At 35.8% G+C, this 21,498-nt stretch overlaps 2 protein-coding genes across 2 annotated transcripts; one reads left to right on the forward strand and one right to left on the reverse strand.

Moving 5' to 3' along the window:
• The first annotated feature begins 8,982 nt into the window (after positions 1 to 8,982).
• LOC124645164 (myb/SANT-like DNA-binding domain-containing protein 3) lies at positions 8,983 to 12,538 on the forward strand. The gene is made up of 6 exons (XM_047184927.1): positions 8,983 to 9,054; positions 9,147 to 9,256; positions 9,335 to 9,581; positions 9,691 to 9,783; positions 12,174 to 12,284; positions 12,383 to 12,538. The coding sequence occupies exons 1-6, from the start codon at positions 8,983 to 8,985 to the stop codon at positions 12,536 to 12,538; spliced, it is 789 nt and encodes a 262-aa protein (XP_047040883.1).
• A 1,257-nt stretch (positions 12,539 to 13,795) lies between these two features.
• On the reverse strand, positions 13,796 to 14,486 carry LOC124645450. Its single transcript, XM_047185256.1, has 2 exons — positions 14,108 to 14,486; positions 13,796 to 13,999 (listed from the first exon to the last, which is right to left on the reverse strand). Exons 1-2 carry the CDS (start codon positions 14,405 to 14,407, stop codon positions 13,796 to 13,798), a joined length of 504 nt encoding a protein of 167 aa, XP_047041212.1. The 5' UTR covers positions 14,408 to 14,486.
• Positions 14,487 to 21,498: the final 7,012 nt, after the last annotated feature.

The following is a 21,498-nucleotide window of genomic DNA, read 5'->3' on the forward strand; positions in this document are numbered from 1 at the left end:
AATGTCACATATACACTATCTGGACTCCCTGGGGATGTCAAGGAGCTTGATGACAGGACCATTCTGGTGGACCTCTCATACATGAAATCTAGTGTTGAGAGGAAGAGGACAGCTGGGATAATTGAGCGGATCATCAAGGTTTACTCATCAATCCCCGGAACAGTGCAAGCAGGGCCCTCCGGAAAGAGAGGTGTCTTCAAATTCCATGTCACCAATGACTACATCTCCCCTGTCAGAACCAGGTCTCCCTCTCCTCGTCCTCCCCCCACACAGAGGATGAGGTGTGACGATGCCTGCAACCAATCTGGGAAGAAGCGCCTCATCCCTGAACTTGAAAACGGAATCCTGCTATCTCCAAAATTCCCAGGTCTCCCCAAATGTGTACTAAAGTACGGTCACCACGGACTCACATCAGATCTGATACAGAAGGTGCAAGCTGAGCATCCGGACTGTAGCTTAAATCAGATCCTGAAATACAGTTTGAGTCAAACAACAAAGGGGAAGAGGGTTATCAACATGTATCGGCTGCCATAATAAGAAATGTCTTGGAGAGAATTTGGACAACACCGAAGGGCTAATAATATACGATGGAACCTATAACAATAACAAAAGTGGTAACAGATTTGTTGAATAGGAATCCAATATGTCACGAAAATAGTTAAAATGGCATGCATTTATACATATGGGAGAGAAGCTGTAAGAATGTGTAGCGACATGGAATACAACCTTCTTTGGCATGCAACCTCCATGAAGAAAATGGAAGAAAATAAGACACTGACATGATTCTGATTCACATTCAAAATTTAAGTTCAAATTTCATAATAAGATTTCCGCCCCCGCTCCCCGCTACCGCAGCGTCACGGGTGCGCGAGAATAAATAAACAGTTTCCGTGAAATAGATATCAGTCTATATCTCCTAAAACTGTAACATCGTCCACCAATTCACCGCAGAACAGTTTACAGACGTGTGCACTATACTAAAACGTGCAATCGCGACTCGGCTAACTAAATGGGTTAACTGATGCGGGGCTACATTTTTGGGTCGGTCTAAATAATGACCAATTCGCACAAATATTAAGTGAGACACCATCTCTGGGTGGAGATAATAATCGTCCTCGTACTATACTCGGTATTTTTTGTCAAAATTGAGATCAGGCGAATCTAATGAACCATTGGCTACTTTATAATGTCTCGTCGCACATTAGAACGGAAACTGGCAGTCGCAAGAGAGTCTTTAACAACTTTCGTCGACTTACATTTGGGATTCAACAGTATATAGGTACACCAATTTGGGACAGAATTTATTAACACCCAAAAGCATTTTCGGAAATAATCAAAATTCAAAAGCAATTGTTATATGTGACAGAACTTACATTTATATTGAAAAAAGTTCAAATTTTCTTTTCCAACGACAGACGTATATGCTGCAAAAGTTCGAAAATCTCCTGAAACCTTTCTTAATTGTATGTAGTGATGGATATATAATAGATGTGCAAGGCCCATATGCTGCCGTGACTTCTAATGCAACAATTATGGCAGGCATAGTCAATAATGAAGTTAGCCTACTTCACTGGATTTTGGAGCAAGGTGATGCTTTGATTCTTGATCAAGGGTCTAAATCCTCTCTATCTCTAAAGATAGCAAACCAGCTCTACAGCATAAGACTCATAGCGACTTTTCAAGAGTCTGACGATCGCCAACTGCAGAAGCTGCTGAGTGGTCTCGAACTCGGCGACCAAAAACCAAGCCACCTTCTTCGGAGAATGCGTGATCTCGGCGGAAAATGATTGTCCCAAGAAGCCCTAATAGTTATGTGGCTAAAGCAGTTACACGTATATGAGCGCTCCGTGCTTTCCATCAACACCGAATGATCGCTGGAAATCATAGCTGGGATGGCCGACAAGATGCTCGAAGAATATGAACCGGCATCGGTACGCGGCATACCGCCGATATTAAACATCGATATAGCGACATGGAATGCATACTAGCTTCTTTGACATGCAACCTTCAACACTCATGGAGAAAATATAAATTCGGATTCATATTCAAAATTTCAAATTTCAAAATCAGATTGACGCTACCGCAGCGTCACGGCACGTGGATATAAATAGGTCAGCTAGTCTAATAAATAGTCAGTCGACTGAAATATCTGGTTATTTCAATATCTCCTAAAGACGAATACTTCTCTCCGCCGACGTCGCCACCACCTATACGTCGGCAGGGGAGACGCCAGCCACCGACGGGCTTGGGATCGGGGGACCATCAGGTCCCTAGCAGGGTCCCCGCTGCCGGTGGTTGTGTGCAGCGCATAAGATGGACTGTAAGAATGAACGAGAACGTCACGCGCCCATACTACGGATCCACAGATCTAAAATCAAGATAGACGGCTGGATCAAGGGACTGATTCAGAAGGCAGTACTCCTTGATACGGTGCGTATTGTGAGGAGGTTTCTGTCTCTGGGATCCTAACCAGCGGTACCTTGGACCCTATGCCCGATATCGGTGGCCATCTATTTTATAAATAATTAAATTAATATTATTATAATATTTTTATAACTTGCAGCCTTACTTATAAAAATCAACTAATCATCTTCTAAGCATTGTTTTAACTAATTACTACTTAAAGCCTTAAGTAGTGATTATTTTTTTTATACCTATGAACGTTGCTTAAGCATGTCTTAACTAATGAACGGATAATGACTTACAGCCTTACTTATAAAAATTATCTAATCCTCTTCTAAGCATTGTTTTAACTAATTACTACTTAAAGCCTTAAGTAGTGATTAAACTTTTTTAACCTATAAACGTTGCTTAAGCGTGGCTTAACTAATGAACGGATAATGACATAAAAAACATACTAATTTCTCAACACTACCGGAATGTTGGTAGCTAAAAAAATATTTGTCATCAAAACGTTGTGTAATGGCAACAACGACACCCGTAAAATATAAAATTTTGGCATAAAGGCTAGAAGGCCATAAAATTATATTTAAAAAAATATAAAATTAAAATAAAGATTCAGGTTCCCTTACAATAAAGGAGGGAAGATCAGTATTAAAGTCGTCATTGTAACAACTTTTAGAGATATGGTTTACAAAAAGATGGAAGATGGAGATAAAATGGTAATAACCTTTAGACAAGCTGCATTATTATCTGTAGTAACTTTTTCAAAGGCTATATCATATGCATTTTCAAAAGATGCATCTATACTGATGACACCACTATGTGGTGCTGTATTTTCAAGAGAATCTATTCCTAGGATGGCAGCAGAACTTAAGAAAGAACAAATTGAAGTAATTAAAATTATAAATGAAAGTACCTGCAGTGGTGGGCAATATTTGCCATCCTCAGATATGGCATGTGCTATAGTTGCTGTTATTCATGCTACTAAGAGAGTGACAAATCCAAATGTTAGAAATGCTATGATAACTAAAGTTATTAAACAATATGCTGCTAAACATAAGACCTATATATCTGACAATTATAACATATTTGCTAAATATGCACTTGGAGGTGTTCCTCCTGGTTTAGATGCAGAGACATTAATCCAGAATTATACTAATATTCAAACTAATGAGATTAATATGCGTGCACAAATATTAGCAGCAAAACAATCTGTAATGAAGGTTGCAGTGCCAGATAGGAGAAGCCCAGGATTAGATCCAAGTGCATCTTATAGTATATTGCCACCTGCACCTGGTACTACTAGTGGTAGCAAGTGATTTATATATATAGTTTGACTTATTTTTGTTAATTAACTTTATTCAAAGGATTACATTTATTTTAAACATAATATAATTTTCTTATCTTTTGGTGTTGGGTATTTTAGGTTATAGCTATTTGGATTTATAATGATAGAACTTAGTTAATTATAAATTGTTAGTTTATTTTAGTCAATAAGTTAGTGTTATACCATCATATTAATAGTTATTAGATTTTACATGTGTAATTTAATATAGTAAATTAGTTTAAAAAAAAAAAAAAAAAAAAAAAAAAAAAAGAGGAGAGGGCGCTGCAGTGCGCACGTAAACAGTAGCTCCGTGTATTTTAAATGTTAATAAATAGTTTAAGTGCATATATCCCTATAAAAACTAAATGAAAGTGAAAAATTCAATTACAGACAGTGTTAAAAACTATAGTTCAAAGAAATCCTACAAGAAAAGTAATGTAAACAAACAATTTGTGTTACGTTAACGAACATTTTCCAAACTTACCTACGATTTCAAAAATCGAAGTGCTGTGTAACATTACTCAAAGGTATTTGGAACAACAAGCAGGATATTGCCAAATGTCACACCAGAAAGGTATTTGACCGATTAAACTAACACGAACTAATAACTAGAAACACAAAATAAAAACCACAAATAAAAATTAGCGTATTCAAAGTACAATAGCGCCATCTAGCGTCAAGTAGCAAAAATAACATCCCAACCTTGCCAGAAGTCACATATACTGATTTCTCAACGCTATTACACACTAGAGGGCACTATTTTCAAAAACCCTTAAAAATGGAAGCTGAATGTGCAGGATGTAAACAAAATCTGCATAATACTGAAAACATAACATGCCATTTTTGTAAACATAGATATGATCTACAGTGCGGAAATATTTCAGCCACTATTTTTCATAATATGACCCCAGAACAGAAGAACTTATGGAAATGTCAAACATGCCGATGCAAAATACCAAAAACCGGCAACTTAAATACACCAATACGACAGCATGCAGATAGATTAACACAATCATTAAACCAAACTGTTGGAAAAACTCCTGACAACAATATAACCATGCGTAAAAAACCGCTAAACCATAATAATTCGACACTCTCCGAGGACTTGAGCTTTCTGGGCGACACACTATGCTCCGAAGATAAAGATAAGCATGCTACAGCAAATCTTTCACTCAATAATTTAAGTGAAATTATAATGCAACGCCTCCAAGAAAATAATAAATATATAATATCAGAAATTAAAAATACAATTGAGGATGAAATAAAAAAAGCTATTTCTAAACTGAAAGAAGAATTTGAAGGAAGAACAAATATATTGTTTAAACAAAACGAAGAAAAAACACGAGAAATAGATAATATTAACAAAAAGATTGAGAATTTAAACAAGCAAAAGGAAATCCTGATGGATGAAAATAAACAATTGAAACTTATGAAAACTATTCCAGAAGCTAAATATACAGAAAATAATTCTAAAAAAATTGTAATATATGGTTTTACTGAGTACTATAACGAGCCAGAATATGAACTACACAACAGGTTGATAAACATGTTTTATGAAATTCTGCATGTAGACCTGACAGGCTACATAGAGGAAACCTGTAGAATGGGAAGAAACAATAACAAAACCCGACCTATAGTAATTGAACTATTAAGCAAGAAAATGACCAAGTACATTTTAGAGAACGGCAATTATTTCCAAGGCACTGGGTTATATGTGTCCGAATTCCTGAGCAAAGACGAACGGAAATTTAGACATATATTACGCGAAGAAATGATGAAAGCACGGAAAAATGGCCAGTATGCCATAATACGAAACAATAAATTATACATCGACGGCAAACATGTACCAATAAACGAAGAGACATGTCTACACCAGAATACCACATTACCAATAGAAATACATGAACAACAATACGCATCTAATAAATACAAAAACAAAGACACTCAAATTAATACATTTCGGAACTTCCGTAGAACACTTTAAGATACTTTTCCAGAATATACAAAGCATAAATAACAAACTACATCTAATTGAAGCCTTCACCGATGATAACCCGAAATACAACGTGATATGTTTTACTGAGACGTGGTTATCACAAGAAAAAATAGAATGTCTTCACATCGACGGCTACAAAATTGCGGCATCCTACTGCCGAAGCACTCGAGGAGGCGGCGGCGTTTGCATTTTGTTACAGGAATATTTAGAATATAAAGAGATTTGTGATATTAGAGATATGTCTATTGAATATTGTGTAGAAATTTGTGCCATAGAATTACCAAAAGATAATATACTTATTATAACTATTTATTGGAACAGAAGAGAGGAAGAAGTATTTATGTGTCAATTAAAAAAACTTATGTATTTTATAAATAGTAAATACAGTAGACATAACGTAATATTAGGTGGAGACTTGAATATTAATATTTTAGACAACTGTTTAAAAACTAATTTATTTTTAGATTTCATGTTAGAATACAAATTCATGCAACACATAAAAGAGCCAACACGCATTTCACAAACTACCTCTACATGTCTAGACTTGATTTTTACTAATTTTAATACTAAAGACAACTACACTACCGTTGAAGAATTGGGTTTCTCTGATCACAATGCTACTATTTTTCACACGCAATTACAAAACACTAAAAACAATAAACAAGTAACTTGGTACACGAGAAAAAGAATATATAAAGAAGAAAACATCAAAAAATTCAAATCAGAAATTGGTAAACAAAAGTGGCAAGACATAATAACAACAAATAAAAACATTGATGAAAATTACACAAGCTTTAAAACAGTATTACAAAACATTTTGAATGCATGTATACCTAAAATAAAAATTAAATTAAAAACAAAATTTAAAAAATATTGGCTGACCAGCGGTATCAAACTAGCTTGTAAAAATAAAAGACTACTCAAAACCATTACGCTAAAAACCAACAACCCTATACTAACACGATACTATAAAAAATACGAAAAAATCTTAAAAAAGACTGTAACAACATCGAAAAAACTACAATATATAAACAAAATGAGTACATCTACTAATAAAGTAAAAACAATGTGGAGTATAATAAACGAAAGGACAAATAAAATAACAAAACAAGACAAAAATAATTTGAAACTACAAATAAATAATAATTTAATAACCGAACCTAAACAGGTAGCTAATATTTTTAATGACTTCTTCGCATCAATAGGCGAAAACACTTGCACTTCTGGCATCGAACCGAAGGGAGCCCCGGTTATTTGTCCCACAGAAAATACCATGTTCCTCAGCCCAGTCGATGGATACGAAATAAACCAAATAATAAAAAACCTACGTAATAAAAAGAGCTGCGGTGTGGACGACCTGCCTCCATTCCTCCTTAAGCTTTGCGCAGACGAACTAACACTACCTTTTTACTTACTAATAAACCAATCTTTTGAAGAAGGAAAATTCCCTAAAGAACTTAAAACAGCTTTGATTAAACCTATACATAAGAAAAACCTAAAAACTGACCCAAACAATTACCGCCCTATTGCCCTACTGCCAACAGCATCTAAAATATTTGAGAAGGCAATGTGTAAAAGAGTTTATTCCTTTTGCGAAAAATACAAAATATTAGACGATTGTCAAAATGGCTTTCGTAAAAACAGATCCACAACATTAGCAGTCTATAAATTTATTCAAGAAGCATTAAATATAATAAATAACAAAAAGTACGCTATAGGTATACTACTGGATATGACCAAGGCATACGACAAAGTGCAATTCGGAATACTTTTAAATAAGTTACACGGAATCGGAATTCGTGGAAATGCATATAAATGGTTCGAATCTTATCTTAAGGATAGAGAGCAGGTTGTCGAGATAGAATTTTTCAACAAAGAAACCAAAGAAATATTACAAATAAGATCCAATTTAAAAGCCATAAATGCTTCCATCCCCCAAGGGAGTGTCATAGGGTGTCTTTTATTCCTCATCTACATTAATGATCTTCCTAAAGCAATAAATGAACCGTGTGTATTGTTCGCAGATGACGTATCGTTACTGACCTCTTATCAAATCAATGAAAATATAATCTACAAACTAAATAGTCTCCTTTCAACTGTTATAAATTGGCTAAAAAACCACAACCTAGAAATAAATTTCACCAAAACCAAACTAATAACCTTCCACCCACACCAAAGAGACCCTATAAAAATTAACTACACGTACGATACAACGAAACTAGAGCAGATTAATAATTTCACTCTCCTAGGACTATCTATAGACGAACACGTAAACTGGAAATCTCATATTCAAAAGATTAGAGCTAAACTTTCAAAATTCGCATACGCCTTACGCGAAATAAAGAGAACCACCAACTTCCAAACGGCACTCGTCGCCTATTATGCATACGCCCAAGCGTGGCTCAGCTATGGCGTCATACTCTGGGGGAACAGCACTGATTCACATACCATATTTACCCTACAAAAGAAACTCATCCGTATATTAACAAATATAGATCAATTAGACAGCTGTAAACCTCATTTTCAGAAACACAAAATATTAACACTTCCTTGTCTATATATTTTAGAAATTTGCAAATTTGTCCGAAAATATCCAGAATTTTATAAAACTCGCGAAGAAATCCAAAGTAAACATAACTTAAGGCATAAAAATAGATTAAATTTACCTACATCCAGACTTAAAATACACTCTTCCGGTCCGTTAGTAAGCTCCATCAAAGTATATAACAATCTACCAAAGAACATAAAAGATGAACCTAAAACCACAATATTTATAAAGAAATTAAAGCAATTCCTCAATGACAAATGTTACTATACAATAAAAGAATACATGGAAGACAAATCCTTTAAAAAATAAAAACTATATAAAAAGTATACGCATATAAGACACAACATAAACACACACACACACATACACACAAACTCACACACCCACTCACACCGACACTCACATGTACACTAATTAATATTATGTTATTAAGTATAATTATAATTTAGTATTAAGCTACTGTTAAACTTCTCCAACTACTTTAAGCTGTGCCCTATTGGGTCCATATTGTATCTAAAACTATAATGTACCACCTATAATGTAACATATGGAATGCTAATAAAGGATTGAGTATTGAGTATTGAGTAAAAAGTTGAGCTGTCAAAAAACTCGTTAGTCGTATTTGTTTGAATCGTAGTGTATATTTTATTTTGCAGTTTTTTTTCGGTATAGAAATATCAAATATTATATTTAAATATAATTATTGCCATGGCTGCAGGTGTAGAAGATATTTCTTTAAAAAAAAGAGTTCGTTCCTGCAACTGGGACGAAGAGGAAAAGGTATGTTTATAATATTAGTATTACTCGTTATTTGTTAGTTGTTTTATTTGTTATAAGTTAAGATTTATAACTCCGTATTTGTTAAATTGCAGAGACTTCTAAGAATCCTTGTTTTAGAAAGAATAGATGTAATTGAAAATAAGGATACATCTACTAATACAAATACGAAAAAGAAAGCATCATGGCAAGAAATTTTGTCCTGGTACATACTTAGTTTAGTTTCAATACCGAAGTAGTTGAATGTGTCGCGTGCGTAGCAAAAAAATAATGTTTTTTACAGTTTCAATAGTCTAAATAAAAAAAAGCGGGATCTCAAAGAGTTAACAACCCAGTGGAGAAATACGAAGGGCAAAGTAAAATCCAGAGAGAGTGAGTACAAACGGGCTAAATTAATGACAGGTGGAGGACCTCCACCACCAAGCCCACCACCGGAAGATCTAGCAATAATTCAGGCGACTCCGAATGAATGTATTGTTGATTCAAATCAATTTGATAGCGACAGCGTGCATATCACAAAAATCCATGAGGTATTAGCTTTTTTCGTTGTTATAAGAACTATGCACTTTTTCCACGATTTGGTGCTTATCTTTGTAGGAAACATTCAAAATAACTTATCTAATTAATTTAATATTGCAGTCACTGACATCAGGAAACATAAATTTATCTCCAATTGATGATCCTTGGACGCCAATGCCAGGCACAAGTAACCAACTTAAGGAAACTAAACAGGTAATTAAAATTAATTCCAAACCGTAAAGGAGATCATTCATTTCGTACCCAAAACTGAAAGTGCCGACCAGAGTAAAAAATAGTAGATTCTCGTAGAGAATAATGCCCTAAAGATTTTTTACTACTACAAGAATCGTCTACAATTAACCCCCAGGCTGCTACTGGACTTTGAAAGTACAAAAAAATCCCACAATGTTTGAACAACACATTATGGCCCCAAACTGGAGGAGGCAGGCGCTGCCTTCAAGCAATTCCTGCCCAATCTGAGGGGCCCAAACGCTTTTTTCTTTTTTTTCTTTGATGGGAAATCATCAAATGACCCCTGCCGCTGCAGGTTAGCAGCGTGAGGGACTGTGAGACTCTTAGTACTACTTTATATACCAGGGCCACGTTAACTCTTTCGAACAATCCCGCAGCCCCGGCAGGCCTTGGCCCTGGAGGGCCCTGCTGGGGTTTTGCTGACGCCAGAGTAAAAATATCGCAGATTCTCAACGAGAATAATATCCTGAAGATTTTTTACTTTTATAAGGAACGTCTTCGTTTAACCCTTAGACTGCTATTTGAGTTTAAAGTGTGCGTACCGTGAATAAAAATCTTTATTTTTATTATATATATAAAAAAAATATTATTAAATAACTGAATGTCTATGATTCATCCTCCGAGCCTTTTCCCAAACTATGTTGGGGTCGGCTTCCAGTCTAACCGGATTCAGCTGAGTACCAGTGCTTTACAAGAAGCGACTGCCTATCTGACCTCCTCAACCCAGTTACCCGGGCAACCCGATACCCCTTGGTTAGACTGGTGTCAGACTTACTGGCTTCTGACTACCCGTAACGACTGCCAAGGATGTTCAATGACAGCCGGGACCTACAGTTTAACGTGCCATCCGAAACACAGTCATTGGTGTCTAAGATATACTTAGAAAGTACATACAAACTTAGAAAAGTTGCATTGGTACTTGCCTGACCTGGAATCGAACCCGCGCCCTCATACTCGAGAGGTTGGTTCTTTGCCCACTAGGCCACCACGACTTAACTGAATGTCTATGATTACCCCCTCCCTATGTTACACCGAGGAGACTTACTGATTGCAACCCATCATGTTCCTTCTGACCATGAATCAGGGCTGCGGTAACTCATTCGGACAATCCTGCAGCTCCGGCAGGGTTTGCTGCAGGGCCCAAGTTGGTTGTTTCCAAGTAGAGGGAGGGAGGGACAATGAGCCACCCGAAACTATAGGGCCAGGTGGGAATGGGATGCTATCGTCTCCTTTTGCGGATCATTTATGCTAGAGGCGGTAGAACAACTGAGAGCTCGCGCCTCTTATCCCAGCCGCTGCGGTGGACGTGGAAGATACCATGGACGTCGGATTTCGAACGACTCCTGGCCCCCGTAGGCGGTGAGCTGTGGGCGGTGAGTTTTGGGTGGCTCTCTCATCTTCCCTCCGCCTCTTTGGAGACAAAAGGCCCGTGTCGGCGGCGAGCGTTGTTCAATGCCTTCCTCAGAGAGTCAGCAAAAACACCAGTGGGACCCACCATGGCCAAAACCTGCCGGGGTGTGGGATTGTCCGAAAGAGTTACCGCTGGTTTGGATATACGGGTTTAAATCAGTAAGAGCCTCATCGGTGTAACAAGGGGAGTAATCGTAGATGTTCGGTCAGACTACTAGACTAACGTCTACAGTATTTTTTCCCGTAACATTCACTTCGGTTCGATTACTGGAATTACTTCGATTTCGGTTTTTTATTCACGGTACGCACATTTTAAACTCAAATAGCAGTCTAAGGATTAAACGAAGACATTCCTTATAAAAGTAAAAAATCTTCAGGATATTATTCTCGTTGAGAATCTGCGATATTTTTACTCTGGCGTCAGCAAAACCCCAGCAGGGCCCTCCAGGGCCAAGGCCTGCCGGGGCTGCGGGATTGTTCGAAAGATTTACATACCATGGCCCTGGTACATAAAGGTCTTAAGAAGGAACATAATGGGTTTTAGTCAATAAGAGTCTTCCATTCACGCTACTAACCTATAGCGGGAGGGTTCATTTGATGATTTCCCATTAAAGAAAAAAAAAAGAAAGGTTTTGGGCCTCTCAGGTTGGGCAGGAGTTGCTTGAAAGCAGCGCCTGCCTCCTCCAGTTTGGGGCCGTAATGTGATGTTCAAACATTGTGGGTTTTTTTTGTACTTTCAAAGTCCAGTAGCAGCCTGGGGGTTAATTGTAGGCGATTCTTGTAATAGTAAAAAATCTTCAGGGCATTATTCTCTACGAGAATCTACTATTTTTTTTCTTTGGCCGGCACTTTCATTTTTGGGTACAAAATGTTCGAGACTTGAATGATCTCCTTTGAAACTGTAGCATTTTTAGTATTCATTTTCAATTTTTAAATTGTAGATATCTGAAGATGTTGGTCAGCCAGAAACAAACAAAGGTATTTTGTGTTCTGCATCCAACCGTGTGCATAACACATTCTCAAAGAAGAAATGCATACCAAAGAAAAATAAGGTATGTAACCTAAGTAAACTTGATATTGGGCTCACAGAATAAAAACATTCATTTACATTGTGATATTTAATATACAATATTTTTTATTTTCATTGCAGAATAATGTTGAGAACTATGAGCGAGAACTATTTCTTTTGGTCAAAAAATCTAGGGAGAGAGAATATGAACGAGCTGAAGAAATACATAAAAAGAAAATGAGTATTTTGGATTTAGAGTATGAATACTGGAAAAAGAAAATAAATAAAATTGAGTAGCTATGTAATTCATCCTCCGAGCCTTGTTCCGAACTATGTTGTGGTCGGCTTCCAGTCTAAACGGATTCAGCTGAGTACCAGTACTTTACAAGAAGCGACTGCCCTATCTGACCTCCTCAACCCAATACCCCTTGGTTTTTGGTAGAGGAGGTGACTGGCGTCAGACTTACTGGCTTCTGACTACCTGTAACGACTGTCATGGATGTTCAATGACAGCAGGGACCTACAGTTTAACGTGCCATCCGAAACACAGTCATTGGTGTCTAAGATATACTTAGAAAGTACATACAAACTTAGAAAAGTTGCATTGGCATTTGCCTGACCTAGAATCGAACCCGCGCCCTCGTACTTGAGAGGTTGGTTCTTTACCCATTAGGCCAACGCGACTTCAGTAGCTATGTAATTGAAATAAATAAAATATTGAATATTATTATTTTATATATTTAATTGAAATAAAGTGAATTTAAAAATAATTTTCAATAAAAATATCTCTGGATATGTTTGTAACATTATTGTCCTGTTCCACATATTCCTCTATGTCTCCATAATCATTCGCCCCATAATCTGTAACAAAACAAAAAGTTTACCTGTCTGCGACATGCTTAGGTATCTTGTGTGTGTATGACAATATACATACCATGGTCCAAAGGATCATTGAATTTATTATAATTGCCAAATTGTGCAACACTGCACATGCAACAATTGTTGTTTTTATGTTTTCTAGCGATCCTCGCATTACTTCTTGTAATATGCGGAATCTCTGTTTGAGTAGGCCAAAACATCTCTCTATTACATTTCTTGTTCGGATATGGCTGTAATTGTACCGATTCTCAGCGTCACTCCTTGGTCGTAGGATGGGTGTTAGTAAGTGCGAGGTACATGCATATCCACTGTCACCGAGGAGTATACCCTTAAATTCTCCATTCTCAAACCTCTGTCTAAGAGAACTTTCACGAAAAATTCGTGCATCGTGAGTACTACCCCTCCAATGGCAAACTATATCGCAAATTTTTAAATCGGCATCACAAACTACCTGAAATTAAGAGCAAGGTCATAATTATACCGTATTTTTTTTAAATATGAATTACACTGTTAATATAACAATTTTAACAGGTGCCTATGCATTGCTTTAATACCCAAATGCAACAGTTTGTCTACACTTATTTACCTGAGTGTTTATAGAGTAGTGTCCTTTCCTATTGACATAGTATTGTCCAGCTTCTCCGCCTACTTTTCGAATTTTTATATGGGTTCCATCTACGGCTCCAATAACATGTGGGAATCCACATATGGATTCAAATTTTTATTATAGATAGTCAATCTAAAAATTTGAGCTCTTAAACTCAAAGGCATTTGAATGTAGATAGAGCTTTTTGAGGCCAGTGCAATACCTACCTTTTTAGATAGATATGATAGAGTCTGCTGGCTCATGCCATGGATATCAGCACAGTCTTCTTGAATCTGAAGTTGGAGATGTAAATGGTCTTGATTAATATCAATTCTTAGGTACAATATTACATTCAAACTAAATAAAAATATGTTAAGTATGATAAGAGCCTAGGAACCTACCTCATGTCTGCCCCAGTATCTAATAACAGACATCACCTGTAACTCCACAGGTATAGAGCCTCCACATCTGTCCACACGCAAGTCATTTCTCAAAATATCTATTATTTTTAGCATATTTGCTTTGCTAAATCTGTACCTCTGCCTAAAATCACTTTCACTTAAATCTTGTAAAGGATTCATTCTTTTCTTGTATTGTTTTGGCCGCCTAATCATTCTCATTCTTCGGCTGTTAAAGCCTCTTATTTCCTCTATATCATTACGAAAAGTGCGCAATACATCAAGATCTTCTAAAATATCCATTGTGAAGAAAACACCACGCGATTCGACAAAACGCCAAACGAATTCAAGGAACGGCAACGTTTGATGTTTCTAAATCAGCTGGTAAAGATCCGCCATTTTGCTAATTAGCGGGTTAAACAAGGGTGTGAGGCTACTTAATTTGACAGCTCATTTAGGACATTGCTAAGCAAGTGATTAAAGTTATGCAACGTTTATAAGTAAGATTTTTTCTTAAAGACCCCTTAAGTATTACTTATTATTTAATTCACGTTTATAAGTAAGGCTGGTAAGTAATATGTATGAACTACCACTAAACATATAAAAATTGAAAAAATAATTATCAGAGGATCAATTCAGTCACATCATATCCAATTCCATTTTTTTTAATCCAACACAACACGGAAAAAAAGTATAAACTGTCCGGAGGTGCGCCCACATCGCAAGCAGAGTTATTATTATCTGTCTTGGCCCAGACATCAGGAAACAACACACCCGGACAGCTTGTCGCTCCAACATCCTAAGGATCGTTCTTAAGTTCCGGGGATGCTGGTGATTATCTTTTGAGGGAGTCAACAGCCCTCACTAACCTTGACAACTAAACTGCTACCTCGCCCGAACCCGAACTCCACATGTGGATCATTGTCGCCGGATCCAAATTTCTGCCCACGGACCTTTGGGTTGCAACTTAAGTAACATTGATTTGGCAGGAGAATACAAAAACAAAATTTACTCTTTTCTGTACGGATGTACCATTTAAAAATTATTATTGAAAGTGACTCTAATGACGAAAATTACTTGCCAGTCAATTATTGTGCTATAGTAATTATGTTATCAATTGGCGGTGGACATTCAAACTTGGAAGAATTTTCTTCAGCGCTACCTATAATGCCGAATAAAAACTAACAAAGCATACACGATGATCTATCCAAGAAGTGGGAACAGGTTGCACAGGAAGCAATTGAAAAAGTCAGCAAAAATGCTATCCCAATTATAGACATCCGTCTATAATTGGGATAGCATTTTTAATTATTTTATTTATTATTTAATTGCAGACATCCGTCTGCAATAACGTCTATAATACTACTGCTACTCCAAGAGATCATACCGAACTAATTATTTCGCCTTATCAGGTGCTGGTACTATTAGTGGAAGATAAACTGGGGAAGTTTTGTACTATGGAGTTCGCAACAAATATTGTTATATTTGTGATCGGACAGAAAAACAGAAAATGGCCACAAAAGAACACAAATGTTTCAAAAACTACACGGGTCCCTTCGACTGGCATGGAGAGTGACAATTGTTTAGGGATTTAAACAGTCTGTGAAAATTCACAATAGGCATGATGACAAATTTTTAAATTCCTTTGTATGATGTAGGTATACGTCTATTTTATATGAAAAATTATTAATTTTAAGAAAATGCGAAGTTTTTTTATCAAATAATTGCATTTTTCTCTGTCCACTTTGAATCCGGCGTGAAAACGCTTGTCAGTGTCATGTCGTCACTTGTGACGTCACGACTGAAATTACAAGACGCAAGTAAACAACGCTCGTGCAATAATTAAGTTTTTTGTGTTATTAAATATGAATTCGAAAGGGCATAGGTGTTGTGGGGTCCCCCAGTGTAAGAACACATCCAAAACAACTCCTGATAAGTTATTTGTGTACGTTCCTCACAATAAAAAAATACGAAACAAGTGGCTTAAACTTGCAAGGCGAGATTCAAAAGCAATATTGCCCAGGGTACAACTTTTTTTTTTGTGAAGATCACTTTGATGTAAGTTATTACATAGTTCTCTAGATTCTAGCATAGTTTATAATGTAAATAACTATTTCGAGGTTAGGTTTCATCTCTCATTGTTTTTTAATTAAACTAGTATACTTACATGGAAGTTTTAACATTTCTAAATTCAGCTGAACAAAAATCTTTATTTGATGCCAAAAACTTTCCCAGCATTATGATATCAATTCTAGGCAAATTAGCGCTGTTTGCCTTGATAAATCCGGGCTCCATAACTCGTGTTATAAACAATTAATTAATTAAAAACAAAGATCGCAGTGGAAGTTCACAATAACGAAATGTGACGTTCGCGCGCTTTCGCGCGAGTTGTTTTGAGAAATGACGTCACGAGCTCTGATTGGTGTTCAAGATATCATGGCGGATTGCCTTATTTCGTAATTTTATTTTATAAAAATACATATTAATCACATTATTAATAAAGAAAACAATGCGCGTTTTATATTCCAAGCTTCAAGTTTAATTTAATAAATATATTATTTTAATGATTTTTGATTACTGTCATCATGCCTATTTAATTAATGGACGTTTGATATCTGATGGAGACTCCAGCATTGATAGTAAAATTTTGCAATCACGGCCATCAAGATGAAGGTGATATCACAGTGGAAAAAGTTGAATGCCCAAATAATTTACTGAGATTTTTTTTGCAATAAACTGCAACAATTTCAAACAGATACCGGATACCCAATCAGCCATCGAAAACTTATATGCAAAAAAATACAGTATGAGTAGTGTAAGGTCTGTCGTCAAACATCATATCGCTTAAAACAAAAGCGATAAATGTCGTTTTGTTCGGAGTCAACCTACGTACGAGGACAACATATCGCTTGGAAACAGTTATTCATGATTTTAAAATATGTAGATACCTACGTTTTAATGGTAGCATGTAACAATTTAATTACATAGAACACAACTTTTGTTGCTGAAATTTATAGTTTTGAGCCGTTTGTCGGCTGGCTTATTATTTGAACAAAGAATAAGCTTCGCCATACAACGTATCAATGAAGCCAGTCCTTCTGGGCTTCTGGGAGAAAGGGGATGCTGAGGATTACTTCGACTTCTTAATTGATGTTCTTTTATAAACATCTTTATTTTAGTATAGTATTTTTTTTAATAATTAAAGCGTATGTATACATTATGGTGTGTTCATATTTGTAAAATAAACGTATGTATGTGGTTGATGCGAAAAAAACACAAATTTTCTTTTAAAGCGTTTAACTTACAGGTTGCAAAAGTTTCAAAACATGAAAAAACCTTTTTTAATATTTTGTACGACACCCTAGCGCCATCACATCTTAGCTCGGCAGCTTGTGCTGGCGCGGCTGCTATGTACTTCTGCAGGTTTGAAACTTTGCAAATGCCAAAATTGTAATGTGTAATAAATATAGTGTGAATAACATTCACATTAATTTTAAATATACTCAGTTAAATTAAATACATAAGTTTTGTAGTAACTTATTACAAAAGCTGTCATTTTAAGAATTTTGAGTGTTTAGTTGTAAATAATATAACCAAAAACATTCTTGGATTAGCCATCTTAAAAGACAAGAACTCCCAAACAGCTATTTTGGCAATTTTAATTTTATTCACGACTGAAATGCTATTTTAATTTTAGTCCTCTAGATGGCGTTGTTCTGTCAGTAGCGTTTCATAAATCGCGCTATGGTTTCGTTCACAAGTCGTACTTAAATAAGCTCCGACTGACAAGTGCTATAATGGGAGGTACCGCCGACGCATACATATATACACATACGTTCAAATTTTTGAAAAGGCCTTGTTCTTGTTACAGGCCTTATAAAACTTATTAAAAACAATAAATGCTGAAAAGCAGAATCCTTTGCTTAAACTGCACTGAAAAAGATTTTCCACGAAATATCTTGACAAGGTTTTTTATCATACAGATAAGATTTTTAATAATTTTACTGTATTAAGAATTTCGAGTACGCATTTACAAATAGTTTCAGTTCTTATGCCAAAATGTTAATGTTACATGTCACAGCTCATCATCAATAGTTTCGCTTAAATTTCGATATAAAATAGCCTTCATTACCTCGAACATTTTTATCGAAGAGCATTCAAAGTTGAAGTAGTTTCTTACGCATATATACGCAATGACATTTTAGAATAATGTTATTAGCCACCTTGAAGGACCATTACACCCAAATATTAGTTAATTTAGCCTTTTAATTTTATTCACGAACTAACACCCCCTAGTCATCTAGATGGCGCTTTTCGCAGTAACGCGTTTTCTGAATCGCGATATGGTTTCGTTCACAAATCAGTACTAGTCTCCGAAAGATGAATGCCTCATTGGTAAGTAACTAACCTTTTATTTCCAGCCGGTATCATTACACTCGTTGGTGTATTTTTGGAAAGGCCTATTTTGTTATAGGCCTTATAAAACTGAAATACTATAAGAAGCCTTTGCTTATAGGTACTGCACTGAATAAGTTTTTTCATGTATGTAGAGAAGGATTTCAATATTTTTTATAGATGATATCTAGTTTCATCAAAAAACCTATGCTTAACTGTAATAAAGTGTTAAGAATTTCGAGTACGCATTTACAAATAGTTTCAGTTCTTATGCCAAAATGTTAAATGTTACAGCTCATCATCAAAATTTTCGCTTTAATTCCGATATGAAACAGCCTTCATTACCTATAACATTTTTATCGAAGAGCATTCAAGTTGATAGTTTCTTACGCATAACGGCATATAATACGCAATGACATTTTAGAATAATGTTATTAGCCACCTTGAAGGATCATTACACCCAAATATTAGTTAATTTAGCCTTTTAATTTTATTCACGAACTAACACCCCCTAGTCATCTAGATGGCGCTTTTCGCAGTAACGCGTTTTCTGAATCGCGATATGGTTTCGTTCACAAATTAGTACTAGTCTCCGAAAGATGAATGCCTCATTGGTAAGTAACTATATAACCTTTTATTTCCAGCCGGTATCATTACACTCGTTGGTGTATTTTTGGAAAGGCCTATTTTGTTATAGGCCTTATAAAACTGAAAAACTAAAAGAAGCCTTTGCTTATACTGCACTGAATAAGTTTTTTCATGTAGAGAAGGATTTCCATATTTTTTATAGAAGATATCTAGTTTTATCAAAAAACCTATCCTTAACTATATATCAAACTTAGGAATGTGTGTTTGCAAATATTTACGCAAATGTAATGATCATTAATAATGATGCTAAACTTCTCTTTACCATGAAAATGGGGCTTTACTTTCATCGGCAAATAATCCATATTTGCGATAATGTCACGAAAAGGAGACCACTTCTCAGTAATTTATGTCACGAAGCCCACTGAAACCAGAGCGATTTGTTTATTTTATCTAATGCGACACCAGCGCCTCTAGTGAAACATGATAGCCTCCAATCCAACACATGTATAGGTACTTAATTGAACAAAATATATAATACGCAGTATAACATTAACTGCCACACTCAGAATGGATACTTAAATTAGTCCTAATGAGTCCTTAACTAATTATCATTAAATCTGTTAATGAACGATACATCCCAGAGACGAAATTTAAGGGTTCATTAGTTAATGACAGCTTTAAGTATCCGTAGGGCAGAGTATCGTCAAATTGTCTTTGATAATGCTTATCGATAAACGAAAGGTGTAGCCGCACTTTCTTCTTTCTTTCTCCTGCCCTGTTCCCAAAGGACAATGGGCACTTTGTATGGGATTTGGTACCCGCTCCAACAGCAACGTATTATACATCATTAGAAAGGTATTTACGTGAAGAATAATAAAAACTATGGAGCTTGCCTCAATTAGCTGTCCGATCCAAGAACGATAAAAATTGAATCGACATAGAAACAAATATATCATCCATATATGCAAATTCATTAAGAGGCATTTATGTCGTCAGTGTAATAATTTTAAACTCAGTTAACAGACATCTTACATTGATTGATACACTCTATTATAATCTAAAGGTTGTAATAGTCTATGGAGTCATACTACGGAAACACAATCGTCATCTGATTTGACAAAAGTTCAAAACATTTCTATTCATCTTTTTTTAAGAAGAAATTCACCATTATCTCAGCACCTCTTGAGGAGCAAGATTGAGTCGTAATATGGACTATGTAAACATCGTCTCCTGACTTTTTAACCTCAATTGATTGTAAATACTGAAAAACTTTCATCAAATACATAAGCTGGTTCTGCGTGAACTGCAAAGGTTTGCACAGTCTTTTTTTAAATCAATCGGCAGGCAAACATTCTAAAAAGGCCAAATTCCTGTTTTTTTCTTACTTTACCAGTTTTTATTCAAAACAGTTGGATTTAAGAACTTCATCTACGTTGATGATTTATGAACATTACACATTCTATTAGTCGATGTCACGGGAAATGGACAAGGATTTCGGACTAGTCGTCATAGTAAACATTTTTTGCCTTGCCAAGACCTACGCAATGGTACTAGATTCAACACTGTTGGACAGGGTACCAAAACGCCCATCGTCCTTTCACTTGGGGTCGGCGCAATATGTCATTTTCTTCCATTTTCCCCTGTCACTCGTCATACTATACACTCGTCATACATACTCACTCCCTTCCTATTCATATCATCTTTCAGGCAATCCATCCATCTTTTCTTAGGTCTTCCTCTTCCTCTCCATCCATCTACATTCATACTTAGCACACACTTTGTTGCATGCGTATCATCCCTCCTCATTACATGCCCATACCACGACAATCTTCTACTTCTCATCTTTTCTGTAACTGGTGCTACTTTCAGACTTCCTCTAATGTAATCATTCCTCACTTTATCCATTCTTGTCACACCACACATCCATCTCAGCATTCTCATTTCTGCTACATGCACTCTCTTCTCATCCCTCTTTTTCAATGCCCAACACTCCGATCCATACAGGACGACAGGTCTAATGACGGATTTGTAAATTGTGTGTGCATTGTATGTGCAGCCGCACTTTAAAATGTTAAATTATTAAGTAACAAAAACTGTTATTTAAATACATTAAAACCTTGTATATTAACAATAGGAATAAGATCGTTTTTACGTAAAAACACCTATTTTCTTGTAAATTAAATAAAGTAAAATTATAGTTTCTTGTAAATTAAATAAAGTAAATTATATAAAGTACATGAAGCCTTTTTTCTGGATCACTGTCAATATTGTACTGTCAGTGTCAAGGTTACGTTTATAATTCGTGTTCCGTTAACCGTCAGGAAAGAAAAGTGTGTGGAAAAGTGTGATAAGCTCTGAAATAAATAGCTTTATCTTAACATATCATGGTAAGTTTCGTTTCTATGTACATT

Source organism: Helicoverpa zea, chromosome 31, assembly GCF_022581195.2.
Source record: "Helicoverpa zea isolate HzStark_Cry1AcR chromosome 31, ilHelZeax1.1, whole genome shotgun sequence".
Classification (NCBI taxonomy): domain Eukaryota; kingdom Metazoa; phylum Arthropoda; class Insecta; order Lepidoptera; family Noctuidae; genus Helicoverpa; species Helicoverpa zea.

Coding starts and splice junctions, on each gene's coding strand:
- LOC124645164 (XM_047184927.1), top strand. CDS start 8,983: ATGGCTGCAGGTGTAGAAGATATTTCTTTAAAAAAAAGAGTTCGTTCC. Junction 9,582..9,690: donor ATATCACAAAAATCCATGAG/GTATTAGCTTTT, acceptor TTAATATTGCAG/TCACTGACATCAGGAAACAT. Junction 12,285..12,382: donor GCATACCAAAGAAAAATAAG/GTATGTAACCTA, acceptor TTTTCATTGCAG/AATAATGTTGAGAACTATGA.
- LOC124645450 (XM_047185256.1), bottom strand. CDS start 14,407: ATGGATATTTTAGAAGATCTTGATGTATTGCGCACTTTTCGTAATGAT. Junction 14,000..14,107: donor GATACTGGGGCAGACATGAG/GTAGGTTCCTAG, acceptor CTCCAACTTCAG/ATTCAAGAAGACTGTGCTGA.